A 24,805-nucleotide genomic window follows, 5' to 3' on the forward strand; every position below is an offset into this window, starting at 1 on the left:
ACTGATGGTTGGATGACAGGCTTCTCAATTTCAGTATAGCAACAACCCTCTCAGATCTTACTGATGCAAGAAAAGGTCAGAGATACTGCATGAAAATAAAAGGAAAATATGTAAGTATCAGCACCTTAACCCTCATCCATATGCCAAAACCCCTCCTGCTCCAAACAAACAAGCAAAATAAATAAATAAAAGTAAATTAAACAAGTTATGTACGTATGTGTGTTTGCTTCCAGGTACCTGAAGAACAAAGGCAGAGGCCAGGTAATGGCCAGGGGTCTGCACTGTCTCTGACCACAGAAGAGCAGCCTGTTGTCTCAGCTTCTTAAGGGCTCCGAAGGAATTCCTGTAAATTCGTTATGGCACTGCTTCGTTTTCAAAGTCACCACGCCCTGCCTCAAAATGGCCACCGACTCTGGAGCGGACCTTGCCTGCCTTGTGGGCACAGGTCTGCTCCAGCCTCAATTGTTTGTCTGGGCCAGGAACCTCTTGGCCAGGAACCTCTGACGCTGTTCTATAGAGGAACCAACATGGCTTGGTTCATAACATGGGGCAAACCACCCCCACCCCCCCGCCCCCGACCCCTGAAAAAAGTCCTGCCAAATCCAGTCTTCCATCACTACCACCCCACCCCACCACCAAGCCCCAGAGTGAGTCTGCGAGTCCTCCCGTCCACATGGTGTCGCTAAAGATACAGGTAACCCACCCAGTAGACGATGTTGAAGAGGAGGAAGGAGGTGGGGAAGAAGACCCGCGAATAGGAGTCCAGTTCCAGGATGTCTAAGTGCACGCGGCCTTTTCGCCACCCGCCACCCTTGCACTCCTCGAAGCAGCAGAAGAAGCTCTGGCAGTCCTTCCCGTCCAGGCACTCGTAAATGCAGGTGTCGTCAAACTCCTGCCAGTACATGGAGTTGTTCAGAGTGATGACGGTGGGTGGAGGCCCCACGTCCAGCACCGAGTAGTTCTGCAGAAATGGAGAGAGAAGGAGGGAGAGAGAGAGAGAGAGAGAGAGTAAATACATTGTTGCAGCCACAAGTAAAATCCTTCACAGAGATCACAGAGCAGTTTCATATTTTAAAAACAACCTGCATCCTCCCCACCCTCACACAGCAACCCCCCTACCCCAATACTGCAAGAAAGTCCTCAATGAGAGAGGGAGAGGTAGAGATATAGAGAGATAGAAAGCTAGGCAGAGGGAGAGAGAGACAGAGAGAGAAAGAAAGAGAGAGAGAGAGAGGGAAGGGGTAAAGTGAAGAGACAGAAGTCTTGCGATATCTGCGCAGAAACGCTGTGGTGGATTAAGACAGATGAGATACAGTCAGGGGGCTGAGGGAAGTGCACTGTCATGTGTTAAATCTGTGCACTAAGCAAAAGCCCCGCGCACATCCCATACGCCAGCAGCGAGCTGTCACTCAGGCCAGCAGAGATGAGACCATCTGCCAAGAGCCGGTCTCTCGTGCTCCGCGCCCTGCACCGCAGCACAGTGCAGCCCAGGAGAGGAGGGGAGAGGAGCGGACATCCAGTTGGCTTGCACTCTGATACACACACACACACACACACACACACACACACACACACACACACACACACACACAAACACAAACACTCTCTCTAAAACCTCTCAGGGGGCTAAAAATCTGTCTGAATCTGTCTATGGTGCTATAGTGACTTCCTGGGCCTGGGCCTGCATTCCTCCAAATGTCACACTCATACAAGTAAAGTCTTATGAGGTTTCAATTCAATAACAAGACAACAAAGAGGCAAATATTTGATGTCAGATCAACCGAAGAGGAGAGAAAAGAAGGTTCATCTGTTTTATCTCTCATTCAGAATGTTATGGAGACTCAAGTTATAAATACCACATTTTGTCTAAAAGTAGGCAACATTTTTGAAAAGCTTAGGCTACATTAGCCATCACTGACATAGACATAGACAAAAGAAAAGTGTTTCTTGGTCTCTCCTGAGTCTCACCAACCACAAATTTCAAGTGATAAAGCAACTTTCAAAGATTTAGTTTAAGGCCTGCCGGTTATTTTCAATTTGCAGTGATGGAGATCCTCCCAGATCATTACCAACAACAGTGAACATTGCCTAAAGCACCTTCAATAGTGGCATTACTGTGAATAGCAACATTCACATGTCCAATTTTCACTTAATGAAATAAATGACCCTGCTCTAAATGGAGAGAATGACCTCAGGGTGTGGACAATCAGTTCAACAGTAAATCCTCATGCTAAAGACCTATGGCACATGAGGCCAAAACACAAAAGCCTTAAATAGGTTGGGATTTCCTTCATTGTTTTTGTAAGCACACCATATCACCATATTATTCACCACTAATGCAAAACCTCCAATACATACTGATTGCCTTACAGGGCTCCATATGTTTTATATGTTTTTGAATGCAACACATTTTAATGCAGCATTGGATGGAGTGCTGTGACACTGCATCGACTGCAGTAAAGTTCTGCTCTCCTCCACGTGCCTCATTAACTGAACCTCCAGTGAGTGGACAGCACTGGGCCCGCAGGTCAAACGCATGTGTGCCACAGGGACAGAGCATGCACCAGTAAACAACATGTAAGAGAGAGAGAGAGAGAAAGTGTGTGTGCGTGAGTGTATGTTTGTGTGTGAAAGTCTTTAAGTGAGTGAATGAGAGAGAGAGAGAGAGAGAGAGAGAGAGACAGAGAGACCAACAGACAGAGTGGGTGTTTGGGTGTGTGTGTGTCTGTGTGAATGTGCAGGACCCATGTGGATAGGCTGGGGTATGTTTCTCACCAATCTCTTGGTCTTGCTGCAGAGCGGTCTCCTCGTGCAGTAGGAGTAGTAGTTGAGTGCGGCATACTCCATCATGGCCGCAAACACAAACAGGAAACAGACGGTGACAAACAGGTCCATGGCGGTCACATAAGAGACTCTCGGCAATGAGTTCCTAGCAACTGTACTCAGCGTGGTCATCGTCAACACAGTGGTGATTCCTGGAAAAACAACAGAGTGAGAGAGACAGAAAGTAGAGAGAGAGAGAGAAGCAGCATGACAAAGAGAACAGGATACAGAGAGAGGGCAAGAAAGAGAAAAACACAATTACAGAGAAGGAGGTAGCTAGCTAGATAGATGGATAGATAGATAGATAGATAGATAGATAGATAGATAGATAGGTAGATAGATAGATAGATAGATAGGTAGATAGATAGATAGATAGATAGATAGATAGATAGATAGATAGATAGGTAGATAGATAGATAGATAGATAGATAGATAGATAGGTAGATAGATAGATAGATAGATAGAGAATACAAAACCTGGAAAATAGCTGCACTGTGTAATTCTCCATACAAGGAGCACAGTGCTGCTGCTGGAAACAGTAATATCTTTAACAAGTGCATCTTTCAGTGCTGTGTCAAGGGGAGGAGGGATTGCCCAAATTAAGTGACTAATCATGTAGGGTTGTGTCCTGTACCTTTGTTGTCACCACGTTAAGGGGTCATATAGTTAGGGCAGGTAATTGGAATCCTACTTATTGAAATATTCCACCTACACACACAAACATACACACACACACATACACACCAACACATACAGTACACACATGCACATGTAGTTTTTTTCATACAGACTCACACACTCAGACAGATGTATGGTACCTCTCTCCCCCGAAACACACACACACACACACACTTACTCTCAAAAGACATAAGCACAAAAGGTGCACAAAGACCCCCACACACACACACATACACACACACACACACAGACAAAGCTTGATTCTCTCTCTCATGAAGATCATAAAGATGCCTCTGTGAAAAAATGGTGACTGTACCCCAGCATTCCCAGGTTTCTATGGAAACAAGTGGACTAAATCTATTTCAGGCATGCATATTGCACTTAATCCCTCTCTCTCGTCTGCTGTGGCCAGACTTATTACCTACACCTGCATGTCAGCCTACTGCTAATACTCTTGCACTCTTTTTTTAAACAAATTTGGGAGTTTTATGCAACTATATTTTACCAAGTAGCATAATTTTTTAAAGGCTTTTTTTCCATTCAAAATCATACAATTATAAGTAGTCTTGCTTGAAAGATTCATTTCTGGAGTGAGGAATGAGATAGCCCAATGTCATGTCGTGCCATTTGAAATATGAAAAGAAGATTCAAAACATTTCATTTAAATTTTGCCACAGTTTATGTCACAATGGCAACTTCTTGTCACACTGGTCAAATTTAATCTTTTCTCAAACATGTTGGATTTGATAACTCACACTTTCACGTTTCAGTCATTTTTCCCCTACAATCAAAATGTCGCCATTGCTGCGCTCACAGTATGTGTTCTAACTATTAACAAGTTCTAACTGGGTAACATCTCCTCCACCTCCTTTATGGGGCAGCCGTGGCCCACTAGTTAGCACTCTGGACTTGTAACCAGAGGTTGCTGGTTCGAGCCCCGACCAGTGGGCCGCGGCTGAAGTGCCCTTGAGCAAGGCACCTAAACCCTCACTGCTCCCCGAGCGCCGCCATTGTAGCAGGCAGCTCACTGCGCCGGGATTAGTGTGTGCTTCACCTCACTGTGTGTTCACTGTGTGCTGTAGTGTGTTTCACTAATTCACCAATTGGGTTAAATGCAGAGACCAAATTTCCATCACGGGATCAAAAAAGTATATATAATTATACATATACTTATATATACACTCTAACACTCAGCACTGGTGCCCCGCAGGGATGTGTGTTAAGCCCCCGGTTGTACTCATTGTTTACTCATGACTGTATGGCAACACACCTCAAACACCATCATTAAGTTTGCTGATGACACCACCATAATCAGCTCTATCATGAATGATGATGAGTCTGCCTACAAAGCAGAGGTGGCAACCCTGACATCTTGGTGCCAGGACAACAACCTGCTGCTCAATGTCAGAAAAACCAAGGAGCTGATAGTGGACTACAGGAGGCTGCAGGGAGAGGAGCACACACCCATTTACACTGGGGGCATAGCAGTGGAGAGAAGCAACTGCTTCAGATTCCTTGGAACTAACATCAACAAGGATCTGAGCTGGACACACCATAGGTATTGTCACAAAGGCAGCAAGACAGTGGCTCTTCTTTCTTTGGCGGCTGTGGAAGATTGGTATGGACGGTGAAATACTGACTGTACCATTGAGCGTATGCGTATCCTGACTGGCAACATCAAAGCATGGTATGGTAACAGCACCAATCTCTCTAACTCCGAGAGGGGGAGACTTAAACAATCTACTCGCCAGAAAGGAACATTGGTAACACTTTACTTGACAGTATCAACATAAGAGTGACATGACACTGTCATGAACACATGACACTGTCATGACACATGAACCCTAACCCTAATCCTAACCTCTAACCCTAATCCCAACCCTAACCCTAACCCTAACCCTAATTTGTTATGACCAAAACCAAATGTCACTTAATAACAGAAGCGTTATGTCATAAACGTTTATGACTTGTTTATGACACGTTCATGACAGTGTCATGTCACACCCTATCACCCAATAGTTTGAATATCGACTATGATCTAAAGTGTTTCTTGTAGATAGATAGATAGATAGATAGATAGATAGATACTTTTATTCATCCCCGCAGGAGCAATTCAGATGTCCAGCAGCCGTGTGTTGTCTACCAACAAACATTCACACAGCAATATACTCATAAAAACCCTGATGACAACAGTTAATAAAATAAAATAAAAACAGTCCCAAAACAAGCTACTATCATCAGTAGTAAACTAGATGTACCGCATAGCGGTACAAAATATGACCGCCGCTCAGTCCTGTACATCCGTTCCGCGAAAATAAATCACACTTCAATTTGTCTCTATATTTTACTCCATCCCCCACTCTTGAAACTTTTGTGTATGCTTGTTTGGCATGCCTGAGGTGTGTGCGCGGCTGCACAGAAAGTACCCTACTGGTGCTGAAAAGGTGAATAGATTGTAGAATAGCCAAAGAAGATGTAGAATTGTTATAAAACCTTTAAAATCTCTAAACAATCACAAGTAGGGCAGTTCATCACAGTTCATCCATTGCAACTGGATTGATGAAAGGTCACTTACACCTGTAGGCTACATTGTATTTGGGAAAAGCAAAAGGTATCAGCATAATGTTATTTATTTATTTATTTTTATGTATTTATAAACAAAAACATCTCTGTCAGTTCCATGCCGTTTTCAACAGCTATCAAAACAAAGGTCATTTTTGGATGGATGGATTTTTGTGAATGTTTCTTCTTCTACATAAGATTTTAGTCATCTTTAGTTCATGTAATACTTTATTGTCAATGCACAAATTAAGTAACAGTAGTCTGAAACGTTATTGTTAATGCACAAATTAAGTAACAGTAGCCTAGTCTGAAACGAAATGCTGTTTTACATCTAACCAGTGGTGCAAATAACTGACATGTCCAAATGGGCCTTGATGAAATGCGCCGCTAGACTGTTCATACACATTTTAACGGGCCAAAGTTGAAAAGCTTTTGTCCGTTATTGTTAGTGCAAATATAGGCTGATTCATGTTCCCTTGCATTGTTTCACTGAGGTCCATGGCTAGTCTGGCTTTCATCAGACCAAGCTCAATCTTTTAAGAAATCAAAAAAATAAATAGCGGGAGCAGATCAGGCTGGGTTCACCCAGCCTAGTCCATAGGCACCGATATTGTTTAATTTTTCCGATTGAGATATACACGCCTGGCTATTCTAAATGCAAAATGCATCAGGGAGTTATGACAAAACGGTAACTAACAAACTAGATCCTAATAGAAAGGTGTTAGCTTCCCTAAGCTACAGGTAGGATTATAGGTAGGCCTATTGACAACATAAATTGTCAATAGGCTATGCTGGCTTACACAAATAAAATCTCCTTTGAAACCAATGGCTTACGCCTTTACAGTATCAAGCGGACTTAAACTGTCATATCGTGGCGAAAAGTTGTAATAACATTCACGCAGCTCCATGAGTCAAGAAAAGTTTAATGAAGTAGCCACTTCTAAATGGGACCCACTACACAGTAGCTTAAGGTGTTTTGCTAAAGCAGCCATAATGAAATGAAGGTGTCATTGTTTGGATACTTCACACACACACGTGCTTTTTAATTTCACAGACTACAACTACCAAGCTGTAATCAAAGCACATCGATTCCCCTCACACACCCTGCACGCACTTAAAACAAAATAAACAGGCGCCTCAGTCTCACGATGTATAGGCAAAACTGTATCAGACCGGTGTAACGTTGGTAAATCTTCCATTGCACAGAATGATTTTGTAGCACGTGCAATAAATGACAGTCGAAGATACAAACAGTGCTGCTATCAATTTGTTGGTATAACCGCATTTATAGTTTTCTACAAATGCAATCAATCAAATGCCTCCATCACTCAACCAACGCTAACGGTAACATTACCTAGGTCCTTATTGATATTACAAGATTAACGTACCTGCAGTAAAACCAAGCATGTCCGAAACATCCTTAGATTTATTTGGCTTCAAGAAGAAATGGGAATTACACTTCATGTGAACATCCTCCTATCCTTATTAGATGTTCGCTGCGGTAAATTACAGTCCTTGTATGAAGCGCCCATTGTTTTTTCCAACCCACTTTTAACTTCCAACAAAATTACGCTCTCACTGCAACGATGCGCCATCTAGTGGACAAACGACTACTTCTCGCCAATACTGAAAATGCAGCCATGATGATGATGATGAATATTTATTTTGGCTTTTTTTAATCCTACTGATTTTCATTTTTACGGGGGCAAATCACAAATGAGTGATTATGAGCCAGGTTGATGTGGGCCCTTGAGACCAACATACCATAAAAGATTCACAGAGAACTGTGTCTCCCCTACCCTCCTTTCGGGGGTCCAGTCCAGCTGGGGGCTGCAGATGAAAACTAAAAAAATGACGGTTCCATGCTATCCATGTGGGGTACATGCTCACCAAGTTTTGTGTACCCGGTCTTTCAGTGTCCCGAATCCTTTGTTGGTGTACGCCACTAAATGTACACATAAATTATTTTATTGTAAGGCCCCCATGAACGAAAGTACACAAAACTTGGCATGCATTCAGAGGGTGTCATAATGATCCTACTCTTTTAATTTCGTGCAGTTTTGACCATGTCAGCCAGAGATATTGAGATGAAAACACCTCATTTTTGCTTTTAATTTTTAACTAGGTGGCGCTATACATGAAATAAGTGGTAATGGGATGGGTTGACATGCCCCTTAAGACCAACATACAAAAAAGGTGGACCTCCTAGGCCCTACGGTTCTCGAGATATTCACAGAAAACTGTCTCCGGCCACCTACAGGCCAGTTGGTGTATAGTCAAAGTCAAAGTCAAAGTCAAAGTCAGCTTTATTGTCAATTTCTTCACATGTTCCAGACATACAAAGAGATCGAAATTACGTTTCTCACTATCCCACGGTGAAGACAAGACATATTTTACCAATTTTAAGTCCACAGACAAACATAACATTCAAGTAAAACAAAAAAGTAAGTAAATAAGTAAATAAGAGGGCACATATAATTATGAAAAAATAAGAGCAGCAAAATTTTGTTGAAATTGTGCATAGACAGTCAATAAAAAACTAGTGCAAAGTCAGGCCAATAAGAGGCTTGGGTAGTTCTGTTTGACCTGAGTAATGAAGAAAGTGGCATAGTGGTGCAAGTTATGTAAGAGCAGCAGAAGTGTTGTGTTTTCAGGACAACAACACCAAGTTGTAAAGTGTACAAGTGTGCAAGTGTTCAAGTGTGCAAGTGGAGTAGTGCAGGCGGCCATTGTGGGTCCAATGTCCAGGATGTTATGTAGCTGAGGGTGGAGGGGAGAGGAGGGAGAGTTCAGCATCCTTACAGCTTGGTGTATGAAGCTGTTTGGTGAGTCTGGTAGTGCGGAGCGCAGGCTTCTGTACCTCTTCCCAGAGGGCAGTAGATCAAACAGATTGTGAGCGGGTGACTTGCATCACTCACAATTTTGGTCAGCCTTCGGCGGGTGAGGTGGGTGGTGTAAATGTCCTTCAGGGAGGGGAGTGAAGCACCAATGATCCTTCCAGCTGTGTTCACTATGCGCTGCAGGGCTTTCCTGTTGTATTCAGTGCAGCTTCCGCCCCACACAGCTGATACAGCTGGAGAGGATGCTCTCAATGGTGCCTCGGTAGAATGTGGTCATGATGGCTGGTGGAGCACTTGCTCGCCTGAGTTTCCGCAGGAAGTACAGGCGGCGCTGAGCTCTCTTCGCCAGTGATGCAGTGTTGGTGGTCCAGGAGAGGTCTTCGCTGATGTGCACCCCCAGGAATTTGGTGCTGCTCGCTCTCTCCACCACAGCACCGTCGATGGTCAGTGGCAGGTGTTGGGTGTGACCTCTCGGAAGTCAACAACAATCTCTTTGGTCTTGCTGACGTTCAGCAGGAGGTTGTTGTCCCTGCACCACGTGGTCAGATGGTCGACCTCCAACCTGTATTGAGTCTCGTCGCCCTTGGTGATGAGACCCACCAGAGTTGTGTCGTCAGCAAATTTCACTATGTGATTGTTGCTGTAGGTTGCAGTGCAGTCATGCGTTAGCAGGGTGAAGAGCAGCGGACTGAGCACGCAGCTTGGGGGCCCCTGTGCTCAGTGTGATGCTGCTTGAGGTATTGTTGCCAACCGCATTACTACTTGGGGCCTCTGACAGAGGAAGTCCAGTAGCCAGTTGCAGAGGTAGGTACTGAGTCCCAGTTTGTCGAGTTTGCAGATGAGTTGTTGTGGTATTATGGTGTTGAATGCAGAACTGAAGTCTATAAACAGCAATCTCACATATGAGTCTCTTTTTTTCCAGGTGGGTGAGGGCTGGGTGGAGGGCAGAGCAGATTGCATCCTCTGTAGACCGCTTGGCTCGGTATGCAAACTGGAAGGGTCCAGGGTGGGGGAGAATGGCTTTGATATGTGACATGACAAGCCGCTCAAAGCACTTCATGATGATGGGTGTCAGTGCCACAGGGCGGTAGTCATTGAAGCAGGATGGAGCAGTTTTCTTCGGCACAGGTATGATGGTGGCAGCTTTGAAACATGATGGGACGATGGCTTGCTTCAGGGAAGTGTTAAAGATGTCTGTGAAGACATCCTTAAGCTCCCCGCGCAGTCCTTCAGCGCCACGACCTGGGATGTTGTCTGGACCTGTTGCCTACTGGTGTTGATAGCAGCAAGTGTCCTCTTCACGCTGTCGGCAGAGAGGCACAGGGGCTGCTCATGTAGAGGGGATGGGTCTTCTGTGGGCAGGTGCTGTTTTGTGCTTCAAAGCGAGCAAAGAAGCGGTTCAGGTTGTTGAGCAGAGGGATGTTGCTCTCACAGCTCTGTGGCGCTGGGCTTGTAGTCCGTGAGGGCCTGAATGCCCTGCCATAGGCTTTGTGAGTTCCTGCTGTCTTTGAAGTGGGTGGTTATCTTGTGAGTGTATTCCTTTTTGCTTCCTTGATGCCACGGGACAGGTTGGCTCTCGCTGTTTTTCATGCCAGCTTCATCCCCAGCTCTGTAGGCTTTGTCTCTGGCCCTCAGCAGCCTGAGGACATCCCCTGTCAGCCATGGCTTCCAGTTAGCCCGAAAGTGATGATGTCTTTTGTGTGGGTCACATCATCGATGCACTTGGTGATGTAAGAGGTTACAGTGTCTGTATACTCCTCTATGTCTGTCCGGTTGTTGTAAGTGGCTGCCTGCTTAAACATTTCCCAGTCTGTTGTGTCAAAGCAGTCTTGAAGAGCATCGGAGGCTCCCTCAGGCCACACTTTTACCTGCTTACGAACCGGTTTGTTCGCTTTTACCCTTTGTCTGTATGCGGGCATTAGCATAACAGTGATATGGTCTGAAAGTCCAATGTGGGGGAGGGGGGTGGCTTTGTATGCTCCTTTGTGTGTAGTGTAGACCAGGTCCAGGATGTTATCTCCTCTTGTTGGAAAATCAACATGCTGGTGTAGCTTTGGAAGTACAGTTTTTAGATCAGCATGGTTAAAATCTCCAGTGAAGATGGTGAAACCGTCTGGGTGTGCCGTTTGTTGTTCACTGACAGCCTGGTACAGTTCACTAAGAGCCGCGTTCTTATCGCTGTTGTTGTTGGTAGGCGGGATGTATACTGCGACTAGCAGAATCGCAGTAATTTCCCTTGGCAGGTAAAAAGGACGGCACTTTATGATCATAATATAGTAACATAACATATAAAGTAACGTAAAGTAATAAAGTAAGTAAGTAAGTAAGTAAGTAAAAGTAAAGTAATAAAGTAACATTTACGTATAGTAACATAAATTAATTTATTGTGTGGCCCCCCATGAACGGAATTCCACAAAACTTGGCGTGCATACATAGGGTGTCATAATGATCCTACACTTCCAATTTTGTGCAGTTTTGACTATGTTAGGTCACAGATACCTTCAATTACACCACCTCATTTTTACTTTTTTGTGTTTAACTAGGTGGCGCTATACATGAAATGAGTGGTTATGGAATGGGTTGACATGGCCCCTTGAGATCAACATACAAAAAAAAATGGTCCTCCTAAACCCTACGGTTTTCGAGATATTCACAGAAAACTGTGTCTGCCCTACCCTCCTTTCGGGGGGTCCAATTCAGCGGAGGGGCTACAGATCAAAACGAAAAACGATGGTTCCATGCTATCCATGTGGGGTTACATGTCCACCAAGTTTCGTGTACCCTGTCTTTCAGTGTCCCGGGAATCATTGACGGAAATTTGGGCATGCGAAAAGAAAAAAAAAAAAAAACAAAACAAAATCTGACTAAACCTATATGACCGCCGCTTCGCTGTGCGGCGGTCATAATAATTAATGCACTTCAAACAGGTCCGTTATGTAGTCGTATGGCAGCCGGAACAAATGACCTCCTGAACCTCTCAGTCCTGCAGCTCATGGAGAGGAGTCGGTCAGTGCGGCTGCTTTGCTGGGAAACCACAGTGTCATGCAGCGGGTGGCTCCTGTTACTGAGGATGGATTTCATCATGCTCCTCATTCTTTCATCCACCAAATCTCCTACAGAGTCCACCCTCCTCCCCAACACTGGGGTCAGTTCCTGACTAGTTTGTCAATTCGGTTCCCCTCCCTGGCTGTCATACAGCTGCCCCAGCACACCACAGCAAAGAACACTGCACTGGCCACAACCGACTGATAAAAAAGGTACAGCATCTCATTACAGACTTGGAAGCTTCCTGAGAAAAAAGAGCCTGCTCTGACCTTTCCTGTATGCTGCATTTACATGCACTGACCAGTCCAGTTTATGGTCCAGGTGGACTCCCAGGTATTTGAAAACCCTATCACCCAGTGGTTTGAATATCGACTATGGTAAGGTGTTTCTTGTAGTCTAAGGTTTATTTATTAAGGAATGCAAATCAAGTTATTTATGATGCTCATTCGAGCTGATGTCTTAAACTTGTTTTTGTAGACCTATTGGTCAAATTGTATTGTTTTTCTTGTATTTTAAGTTAAATGTCCTATATGCTTCCTGATGGGACCACACCCATTTCTAGTGACTCCCCAATGAGGGAGCCTTGTAGCCAGGTGCACTAATTGGGATTAGGATATAATGGGTTGTTTGTTGTACTGTATGTGTCTTGAAAAATCTGATGAAGGCCTTATAAGCCAAAATTTATTTTGTTTAGTAAAGACTTATCATATGGAGCCAGAGTGTGCAGCACTTCTTTACCATGGAACTTTTTACCAGTGGCCAGCACCTCCTCCAAAAAACATTTGGTATGCGTTATACATACTTTTCATGGTAACAGCACCGCCCATGACCGCAAAGCTCTGCAAAGGGTTCAGGTCAGGTCAGCCCAGTGCATCACAAGGACTGAGTTACCAACTATTCAGGACCTTTACAGCCAGTGCTGCAGGAGAAAGACCAAGCGGATCCTTGCTGACCCCAGTCACCCCAGCCACAGTCTCTTCACCCTACTACCTGGTCTATCTGGTCCTATCTGGTAGAAGGTACAACAAGAGCATTCAGACCTGTACCAGCAGATACAGAGACAGTTTCTATCCACAAGCCATCAGGATGAATCAAATCCATTAGTCTGTTGATATCAATTCTGACGTGCCAGAAATCCAAGCTGATTTTCGAGTGCTGGTACATTGATTGTTCTCTCTTTTACTCGGGTGTTGTGACCTTGCTCAAACAGCAAGACAAGAATGAACTTCTCAAGAGTTAAATTCTGGAGTTTGTCGGGGCCGACTGCTTTGAGGCTGAAATCAGACCACAGTTGCACAGTGTCTGTCTGGGACTGTGATTTCAGGGACTGAGACGACAGCTGTCCTCTGTCAGAACATGTTTATGATATGGCTATATCCGTAACAAGGTTACAAACTCTCAGTCTAACTCTACTGTTTCAGTCTAACTCTGTGCTCTCTCTCTCTCTCTCTCTCTCTCTCAAATTCAAAAGTACCTTTCAAAAAACAATTTCAAAAGGAGACCATTCAAGACTGGCAGAGCATATAGGTTGAGGGGTATATTGTATACTCTCTCTCTCTCTCCCTGTCTCTTAAAGCGCATTCTGCCTCCTTCATCATGGTTTTCTTGGCCCGAATCATGTGTGAGCCTCTGCTTGTCCAGGTAGTGCCTCGGCTCCACCACTGGGTCTTGGCCCTGCTGTTCACCCTGGCAGTTCCCTGTTTCCTACCTCTCGCCCCCTTATATACCCTCCTCCCTCTCTGGATCCCATCGATCAAACAGGAAGCCTGGGAAAGCAAAACTCTATTCTTTTGCTTTCTTTTTTCTTTCTCTCAAGGGGTAATGACTTCTTTTGTCAGACAGATTAATTACATTCATCCCTCTCTCTCTCTCCCCCTCTCCCTCTCCCTCTCTCTGATTCTCTTTCTTTCTATCTGACCGATGTGGTATTCGCTGGCCAGGTGAATGATATTGTCTCTCAAGGATTCCATTTCTTATCTTGTGCGGGCCCGAAGACAATTCAGGCAGGTCCTTTTAGTGTTGACCATTTGAGCAAGACCTGATGCTGCGTGTGCTTTTGTGAGTTTGTCAGAGGCATTTCATGGTCTAATGTATTTTTTTTAAGAAACAGTGAGGGTTAGATTACAAGATGCTTCTGAACCAGCCTTCTTCTTGAAATGCAGCAAACCCATTAGTTTGTTGTTATCAGGTCTGTCACACAAGATGGGCTTGCATTCCTCAAGGACACTTCCCTCTCAACAGATTTATATAATTCTGACGGTTACATTCAATGAATTTCCGAATACTATTGTACAGGTATGTTCACGAAGGGGACATAGCACACAAGAGGACTGAGGAGAGTTACTGTCATTAGAATAATTAATAGAAAGGTTCAACATAGTATGTTTTTGAAACTCATGCTACCATCAGCAACCATCATTTTCTTGTGTACTGCACGTGACTCACTGCTTTTAGAAATCACACACACACACACACACACACACACACACACACACACACACACACACACACACACACACTAGAACCCTCAAAACAACAGTCCTTAAAAAGATAATTCAGGCCATTTTTCACATAAATCTCTATTTCTCGAGGCCCTCTATCACGAGACTAACATATGCCACACGCTCACAAGCTGTCTTACAGGGGGTTACACTGAGCGCGTAACTGAAGCGCTTCTGTTCGTACTGTTAACACGTAAAAAAACATTTTAGAAGACTGGTCTATTTTTTCAGAATGTATGGTGTCTGGTGTACTGTAGCTACTGCCATTGATTCTAGAGGAAATGCTGCAGCATACTCGTCGCGAACAGAACTCTTCAGTCACGTGCCTGGTGTAGCCCCCCTGTTACAATTAAACATTACAGTGCATTAAGTGAGCCACCATAACCATTACTTTTTCATTTCAAATATGCGTTTGACATTTGGCATTGGACAGTTGAACATCAGAGCTGTTTATGGCATGGTTGTGTTATTCGGGTTCAGGGAAAGACAGTAAACTTTTCTCTATTTCTGAAAGTTGTATTGCAATGGCTCTAGAAGCACACACACACACACACACACACACACACACACACACACACACACACACACACACACACACACACACACACACACACACACACACACACACAATCAATGATATAGATTATAGAAGAAAAATTATAGAAGAAAAATAAATGAAAAGAACTGAAAGGAATTACCTTGACCAAACTGTTCCACAGGACTGCACATTAACTGACAGAGAGCAAAAGAAGAAAAGTGAACAGAAATAACAGAAATAAGCAAAGCAAATGGAGAACAAAAAACTGCTGAGCTTTCCCAAGTCTCCTCAGGAGTGCAAAAAATGGAGGACTTCAAGCAAACATGCAAAAAGCAAATGTGTTGCAGTAGTGCAAAATCAAAGGACATGTGTGATCAGATGGACCATGCTCCTGCAGTGTTCAGCACTTTGGAAGTATTGTACACCCACTGACAAACACGCACTCACACAAATAGCCCACTGAATTCCACACACACAGTTTTGCTAGAACGCTACACCTAAATTGGTGACAGACAAGTTGAATACAGTTAACAAGGTTGTGGGAACCCCAAAGGAACCCAAACCTCAACAATCAACTCCAGTAATGTTAGTTCTTGCAATTTGTGTTCCAGGCTGACTAGTTCAGCTCTGTGCCTCTGAGAGTAAGGACTGATAAGGTGCTGCTAGGTTGTGGTTCCGTACCTAATGTGGTTCTGGCTGGGGTTGATTCTTTCTTGATCCAGAAGGACACCCAGGAGAGAACCACGGTGAGGATGCAGGGGATATACGTCTGGATAGTGAAGTAGCCCATCCGCCGAGTCAGGTCAAAATACACCGTCATCACCACATAATCACCTAGAAATAAGGTCAGGTGATCAAACACACAGGTAATCAAGATTCACGCTCAAGTTGGGCTCAGTAAATCTGCTTGAGACGCCTTCTTTCATTATGCCAAAATATCAATAACAGTGAATTGAAATGAATTGAACTGACGTATAAGTCTACTTGCTGACCATACATTATGGGGAATATGAAACAGTCTGTTAACAGTGAGTAATAGAATGCTTATATTTAGGGTTATATTTATGGAACATTGACAAATAGCCGACAGGTTTCTGAGTCAACCATTTGGCAAATGCTTATTAGTCTGCACATGTACAGTAGAGCACTTCTGGCTGATTTGCCCCTTCCTGTTTGCCCACACTTAATGCTCCTCCTAACCTTTCATATCTGTTGACAATGTTGACAGTGAGCAGTAATAGTCTGTGGTTATTATCAATTGACATGTTGTTGAATTAGTTGAGTATGAGTATTTGACCGACCGTTTTAGATAATGTGTTGGATAATTACAGAGCAAAGAAAACTCTTATTTTTTAAAAAGAGCCATAAAATAACCCATACGCTTGTTTGACTTTGCAAGCTTTGTAAGCTCGCAAGACTTTGTCTTGACATCATTCACATGATGAAGTACAGCTAGTGTTAAAGTTGCCAATTAAATCAATTATCTCCTTTTGGGGCTTTTCAGTCTAAAGGTATATTTGACCCTAACAATCTTCACCTCACTCGGTCAACAATGTTTTAGTCCACTATGTCCGGAGGAATGAAGAAGTCTGTTTTGATGTTAAGTAAGGGATAATGGACGACACGGTGGTCTGTTCACAGAAGCTAATGCACGGTCGAGGTTGTAAAACGGCCCCGACGCGAAGCGGAGGACCGTTTAAACCTCGTAAGTGCATTAACTTCTGTGAACAGACCACCGTGGAGTCAATTATCCCGCTTATTCCACTGTTGCCACTTGTGTTGTGTTCATTTCTTGTTACAATTTAAACGTTTTAATCGCTAAAACTGTCTTGTTTGTAGAACTACTTTCTTCCGACACATATCAACTAATTTTTCAACTTGCAGGTCAAACTGCCGTTACTAGTTCTAAATGGATGGTTGCTACGGTCAAAGGCCAGTCGTTAGTTCTATCTCTCCCGTTGTCAAGCGGGCGTATCCCAAGATTCTGATGAACTTTAGCTTTGAAACATTGCTATTTTACCTAGCCTGCTGTCATCCATCTAGCTAAAAGCCACCTCCGTCATATGCTACAATGTTACTATGTTCTGAACGTCTGCATTTTACAGCTCGGATGCAACGTGACGGTTCATTTAAACGAGTTTGGCGAATTAATATACAAGTGTGATATGGCCAAAAAAATGGATCTACTTCATAGGTGTGCAAATAACATACAGTTAATGGTCGTTTTATATTACGTAAGACAATGGGAAATTCAACCAAGCAGTAGAATAAAGTAGAACTAGGCTATACGGTATGTGGACTAGTGACCCTGTGTGCTCACCAAACATCCATTCCATGTGCTCTCAGAACATTCCGCACAAGATCAACACATCAGGCAGAACTCCGCCGTCTCGACTCGTGTGAATTATATGATTACCACCTAGTCAAAAAGTCCCTGAGTGAGGATGTCTCACAGACTGGAATCCAGAAATCATCTTGCACCTGTGACTTATTCACCTCAAGTGAGAGGGTGTTAAGAGTAGAGAAAACAAATATGGCACTCAAAAAGAATTTGGTAAAATACTTCCCTTGATTTGCTTTTTAAAAATCTATTTTGAATTCATTTGTCTTTGCCATTTTGGCCTTGTTCTCACACTAATCCACTGCGATGGGTGGAGACTCTCCATCCTACTCAAAGACACACATGTAATTCTATTAAGACGACAAATCTGTCTCGATCCAATTACCAAATTTTTCTGACAGTCTCATGGTAAACAGAACCAAGATAGCCAACGGGAAGAAGGGAATAATCACTTAATCACAGTGTGAAGGAACTGACCTGGATGAGTGGAGAGAGAAAGAGAGATGTCAGGAAATAAAAATGCCTCCCAATGTATATACCTCAAGGGCAGAGCTTGCTGCAAACCAGTGAATGGTTACGATAAAAGTGACAGAGTTGTATTTAGACATATTCTACTGAGGTGACTTCTAAAAAATGCAGTCTTCAAAAGAATACATTTAGCGGTGGCTTGGGGGAGAAAGCGAGTGCTTGTCTTACACGTTAGCCAGATTGAAAAAGCATGTCATCGTCTGCTTATGACTACCTCGTGCCTCAGACAATCGTTGTTGGGCGCCTCTGTTGACTGTTTTGCGAAAGCCAAGATGACAGAGGCATCTAAGGAGGAGGCTTTCTGATGAGAAGTGTTTCTCTGTGTCAGAGTAAAGCTTCAAAAAAGAGCTTTTCTTTGCTTTGACAGTCGGCAACAACTCTAATCATGTGCCAGCCCTGGCTGAATGTGTGGATTAGTGTTTTTTGTCCTTCCTACATTTCATTATATTCTCAGTAGATTGACTTCACCAGGGGACATAGAGATCAGGTAACTTATCTGACCTTTTGATTGTAGATCACAGATAATGCACCCCAATGCTCTGAGACGCACACACACACACACACACACACACACACACACAGAGGTGCACTAGCACACACACACACACACACACACACACACGCACACACACACACATACACACAGAGGTGCACTAGCACACACACACACACACACACACACACACACACACACACACACACACACACACACACACACACACACACACACACCTTGATTTTCTTCTGGTTTGTCCCCATCGTTGAAAATGAGGACTATTTTGAGTTTTTCAATTTTACCATTTCAGTATGTGTGCCAAGGCATTTTGGGTGTCTCGGTCATCTTCTCGTGTTTTGAGTTCCAAACAAGAGTCCAGTTCGATTTTAGCATTATGCTCATTACAAACAACAAACAATGGGTTGATAATGAAGATCACAAATGGGCAGATATTTGGAGTTTAAATCAGACTCAAGTTTATTACTCGGTTGACATGCAATTGGCCAACAATTGAAAGTTGTTAAGAGCTGATCATTGTTAGAGTATTTCCTACACTGTTTGTTGACAATTGTGTAATGGACCTTTAAATGAAGGGCATCTCCACCGAAATTGCTACAAACAACCCTTAGTGTACTTGTAATGTCTCATTGTGCATTACTGCCTTTACCTTTTCCATGTCTGCTTAGACAGAGCACTTCTACTGGCTGGCTGTTATACTTTGTTGTCTAGCCTCGTGCCTAATTGGCTTACAGTGATCATACCTGTCAACACTCCCGTTTTTCCCGGGTTTCTCCCGTATTTCAAGGTCATCTCCCAGCACCCTCCCATTTTGTTATTTCTCCCGGAAAACTCCCGTAATTTGCATGGCCATCAAACTTCATTTTAAAATCATTGATCCATTCAGGTTGCCAGATTGTGTATGAAATACACCCTACACATACACGATCACTTAGTTTCAATTTCAACCGTTTTGTCATAGGCTAAAACCTGGCAACCCAAAACCCAAATAAGGGAAGCGGGTGCCAACCGCGCAGCCCTGAGTCTCGTCGTAAGCAAGCGGGCTAGTTGAATGGCCTACTCCAGAACTAGTTGTTGTGAAATTGTTTGGAATTTAATTGATTAACACATCACGTAAACTGTTATTGAGTGTTGTTGATACACTGAACTTGTTCCCTCGGAACCAAATCTGACAGCAAGCAGCTTTGGAGTTTTGGAAGTAGGCTGCAGGCAGGCAGCTGGTGGATACATAACTGGCATGCGTAAGGTGGTAAGGTAAAAGCAACGACCGAAATGCAGTGTTGAAACACGTGTATGAAACGTATTAAATATGCAAACACAGATCCGGTATAAACACTGACTACCCCCCCCCCCCCAAAAAAAAAAATCTCCCGTTTTTGGAAAGCTAAATGTTGACAGGTATGACAGTGATGCAGTGGGTTGCACAAAGCTGCATTTCCATTCTGAAGTCATCAAACTGTGTGCTTCATCTATCACTCTGGGTCTGTTGTGAAAATTTCTCTCCTCACATGCGATATTGCTTGCAACACGTGAAATCAATACATATTAAAGAGATGCCATTTATCTTTGTTCTGCTGCCATTCTAGGATCCGGGGGGTGGGGGAGATCTCATCCATGTGAGAAATAGCCTTTTGACCATGTCCACATTTGGAGTTATTAAGCTCTGGGAAAATGTCACAGCATCCTAATACTCAGCTGACATTTCCACGGCCAGGATCAGACAAAACACATATATGAGGCAGCGGCCATAGAGGAGGATTCTTTCAAGCATTCAGGTTGTATTTTTCAAAATCCTTCATTTCATTTCGTTCAAGGGGCCTGAGCACAACAAAAAACCGAGATGACTGGTTACCTGATGTTGTTTTCAATATGTCTGACGTGTTCCTCAAGCCCATGAAATCAAACTGATAGAGTCGCCAGGTCTTCTGGTCTGAGGCTTCGATCGAGTTCTTCCTCCATTTGTAAATCATCTCGTCCCGAGGATAACCATCTGCAAGTACAAAAAAGCCTCAGTCAACCACCATAGTGCCTGTATGAGTGATTTTTCACTTTACTGTCATTTGGGTTTGGGTGGAGCACCTGACTGATTGCTGAGAAGGGAGAGGTAGACAGAGAATAATGACATTAGTGGTGTTGTATTGGGGAGCCATTTTGCCAAAATGGCATTAATCGGCTGGCTTTGAAGGTGTTTTGCCATAAATCTATCCAGGCTGGACTCATGCCTGCTGGTAACCAGTCAGGACGAGTAAGATGTACCAGGTGCTAGACTGATCTAAAATCTTGATGTGAAATATTCACCTCTCTCTCTCTTTGTCTCTGTCTCTGGGTTTTGGCTCTGATCATGAGGATTTGTATGCAGCCGGTTCTGTAAATCACATTACACGCTACACCCTACAAGGTACCAAAATAAAGCACATCCTACAAACACTAGAACATGGCATAGTTTAGAAAACAGAAAAAAATATTGGTTTTGTTCTGATTGATTGAAATGTTACCTCTGACAAAAATACCAATGTTTTCATATTGATTTCCACCCAGATTGTTACACATTAATGCTACAACATAATTGAATTTCTTTGCAAATGTGCATTAATCCTATTGACTTACAAGTAAATGATAATTATGCCTAATAGTCTTCAGAGGTAAGAGGCAATTAACAAAGCAAACTCATTAGCTGAGGGGGAAGAAGCTCTCCCTTAATTGCTAATTGTTTTCAAATATTCCTGATGAATGACATTAGCATCCTTCTTCCTTTTTTTGTTCTCTCTGAGTCTCTCGGCTGAATTTTCTATATCAAACAGCCTCAGGTGATGCTCAAAATATCATTAAAGATTGCTGCAGAATTGAAGAACGACTCGATGGTCTTGAATGAATGTCCCACACTTGACACGCATTCTCACAAAGTGTGGACAGTGTTTTATATTGTTTACGTCTCCAAAATGTGGCACACAAGGAAGGCTATTATGGCAAAATTGCTCTAGGCCAGCAACTCAGATTGAACTTCCACAGCAGCTAAGCACAATACACTCCCACCCAGAGTCCCTGAAGTGTTTTCTAACAAATGACAACAGTTTACATGATTGCTGGACGACTGGCTAATATTTAACAGCTTCCCTGACATTAGGGGACCTGCTACCCATTCTGTTTTTCTTTTTTTCTTGACTTATGAGGAAGTGAGCTACACTATGAGTATGGAGTAGGGGTTTATTGTTGCGGTCAATACGGCCTAATTGCCCAACAAGTCATACATTCACAGGATCAATTCAGGATGACAAATGTAGTAAAGTTGGTGTTAATGCAACCACTGAAACACAATAGCTTAAAGAGCTTCATTGTCACATCAACCAGAGAGGTCATTTATTAACATACACATTCAGCATGCTGGAGTTGTAATTGGTACATGAGGGGGATTAGGACAATGTGGTTCCGTATGAATAGAGGGTATTTGATAATTGGAGGCTTTCTACATCCATACAACATATCCCAAAGGGCCTGACTTTGCACAACAGCGTGATCCATCAGTTGAATAGTGAGGAATAGATGTACTGAACTGTAATGCATGCACCCATTAATGTAACAATGCAACATGAAAAGCCTTCTACTGGTCCACTCATTCCCCTGTTATTGGTTAGTCTGAAACCATGTGGGACAATGTGCCATCGCACAACTACTTCAGAGCAGAGCAGGCGGAGCTGAGGCACAAGTGGTTGCGGCGTCTGTCCCACATTCGGATCTACGTGCCCACTGGGACCCAATTTGGAATCTGACCCACGGTCCCTTCCTGACCCCGTCCCATCTCTCTCTCCCCCACTAGCTTCCTGTTATTCTTCACTGTCCTATCTGAATAAAGGCAAAATGCCCGAACATATATATATATATATATATATATATATTTCTGAGCTATATTGACACGATTAGTATTACAATGACACTACTGTTTGGTTGGCAAGGCTCCCTCTCTTTGTCTTTCTCTGTTCCCGTTTGTGTCACTCACTCCTTCTGTCTCTTGTCTCTTCTCTTGCCCCTCACTCTTTTTTTCTCTCTCCCTTTCTCTCTATCCCTCTGCTCTCTCTCTCTCTCTTTGTTTTCCAGCTCTCTGATTGTTCCTCCTACAACCATGTTGTACTTAGTTCATTATCTCAGCTTCTTTAGACAACACACACACACACACACACACACACACACAGACAAACACAAACACACACACACACACACACACACACACACACACACACACAAACACACACACACACAGCTCCTGGGACTTGATGGCCCTGATGGCAAGCAAATTTCACTTAATCAGGAGACACACACAGACAAAAAGCCCTGCCATCACCATGGGAACAAGGCCACCTCCATCACTATGCTGTGGCTGAGTGTGAGGAAGGACCTGAAATGGAGTGAGTGTGTGTGTGTGTGTGTGTGTCTGTGTGTGTGTGTGTGCGTGCGTGTGTGTGTGTGCATATGTGTGTGCGCCTGTGTGTGGGTGTGTGTGGGTGTGGGTGTGGGTGTGTGTGTGTGTGTGTGTGTGTGTGCAGAGCAGCAGTGATTTAAACTTTAACGGCCCAGTGCGGGGAGCGCAAGCTCATCAAAGCAAATCACTTTGTAATTTTGATAATTCATCTCGCAAAGAGAGGCCATTATCGATTCACGGAAGATAAAATGCAACCCATATATCTCAGTTTGCACATTCCTGTGCTAAAGCACTCACTGCCATACCGGGACCGCGTGCTAGCAGGTGGGGCAAGGGGTGGGATTGGGCGATAGACTGTCAGAGAGATTTGTGACCCTTGCAATGACCTCCAAAACTGCAGAAGAAATTGCAGCAAGAATCACAATCGATTGTACATTATTACACGGCTCTTCAGAGTGCTGCAGAATGCTTCATTTACTTGAATGGGCCTTCCCAACGTTCGGTGGTCTGCTAATTCTCAATAACAGACCGTATAACAAGTATAACAGACCGCTGTCAAGGAAAATGGGCTTTGTGCTAATTTACGTCTTTCATATTACTGCGCAAGGACTGGATCTTCATTCAAAAGTGAAAGTAGACGGTTGATCAGCTGTGTTCTAAAGAATCTTTGATTCAAGTTCAGCGTGTGCTGTTGCGAACTATTTGTTTCTCACCAAAAGCCACGACGAAACGGTAACAAATAGCCTATAGCCTAGGCTATGTAGGCTAAAGAGTCACATCGTGGTGAGTTTATTGTTTTGTTTTGGCAAGTAGCCGTGTAATAAGCGGGATAATGTATAGAACGCCGGTCATTATTGGGAAAATAAGTCCCTTCAGGGCGCCCTGTTGGGACGTATTTTCCCAATAATGACCGGCGTTCTATACATTATCCCTTACTTAATCTTGCAATGTGCAATGCATGTGAAAAGAGAGGATAAACAGTGGGAGAGGAGGATGAGAGAAGAGAGGTGAGATGAGGAGTGGAGAAGAGAGAAGAGAGGAGGAGAGGGACTGCTGACTGTCTATCAGTCTGAAGCCAGCAGGGCCTTAGAGTTGTTTAGCTAGTTGGACCAGCAGTGACCCCTTGACTCTTCAGGAGGTCTTTTATCTCTGAAGAACAGCTGTGGAACATCAGCTAATAGCTCTGGAAAGCCCTTGCATAGCTAAATTTACAGTGGCCACAGAGAGAGAGAGAGAGAAAGAGAGAGAGGGAGATTACAGTAAAACAAAGTGGGGTGGCCCTGGCTGGGCTTCCACAATATCAAATCCATTGGACCAGCATGGCTCTTAGCTTCACATTACTACAATGTTTCAGGAAGTAAATCATTACATTCTTGTATGAAACTAAGATGAGAAAACAAGTAAATAATAATAAAAAAGATAATATTCTGAAGTAGCAGATCTATGTTCAAAGGGGAGTACACTAAACTACATTTAACATACTGCAGTATGTTTATGGTGACTTAGACCATCGCTTATGGTCTATTAGTCCAGCAATGTGTTGTAACTTGGATAGTGTCTTTTTTTAACTGATGCTGCCGAGAATGAGTAAGATAAAGGAAAACACTGCTTGCTCCACTGTGCAACCAATTTATTGATGAACTGATGCTTTGGTCAGTCAGACCTTCATCAGAGAACGTAAGTGAAAGATGAGAAGTTATTCCGAGTGGCACCCTCCAGAAGTGACACTCAGCCTCATGAAACACTCCAGCTCCATGCGCTCAGAAGCCGAGTGGAGAAATTGTTTAGTCACACGTTTGCAGGGGACGGTTGCCAAAGCCACCACCGCCTCCACACTTCAGTAATGAGGACAAGTCCAGTGGTAGCACTGCAGTGATGGATACGCATCCGTGAGGATGCATCAATCCAGGCCAAAACAGAGGAGGAAGCTCACACCTACACACACATGCCTAGCTTACAGGCATCAGTCCATTAAAAACCAAACAGTTTTCATTGGAGTGCAATGGATAAGTAAAGAATGA

The 24,805-nt window shown here is 43.6% G+C and overlaps 1 protein-coding gene across 1 annotated transcript in view; it reads right to left on the reverse strand.

The window, feature by feature from the left end:
• Window positions 1–647: 647 nt before the first annotated feature.
• LOC125301043 (gamma-aminobutyric acid receptor subunit gamma-3) overlaps window positions 648–24,805 on the reverse strand; it is a 119,482-nt gene continuing 95,324 nt past the window's right edge. The window contains exons 6-9 of the mRNA XM_048253297.1: window positions 20,223–20,360; window positions 15,669–15,821; window positions 2,776–2,975; window positions 648–961 (exon numbers count right to left, since the gene is read on the reverse strand). Coding sequence (XP_048109254.1) covers window positions 683–961; window positions 2,776–2,975; window positions 15,669–15,821; window positions 20,223–20,360 — 770 coding nt within the window. The 3' untranslated portion in view covers window positions 648–682. The remainder of the gene's footprint in view (window positions 962–2,775; window positions 2,976–15,668; window positions 15,822–20,222; window positions 20,361–24,805) is intronic.

This window comes from Alosa alosa, chromosome 9 (assembly GCF_017589495.1).
Source record: "Alosa alosa isolate M-15738 ecotype Scorff River chromosome 9, AALO_Geno_1.1, whole genome shotgun sequence".
NCBI lineage: Eukaryota > Metazoa > Chordata > Actinopteri > Clupeiformes > Clupeidae > Alosa > Alosa alosa.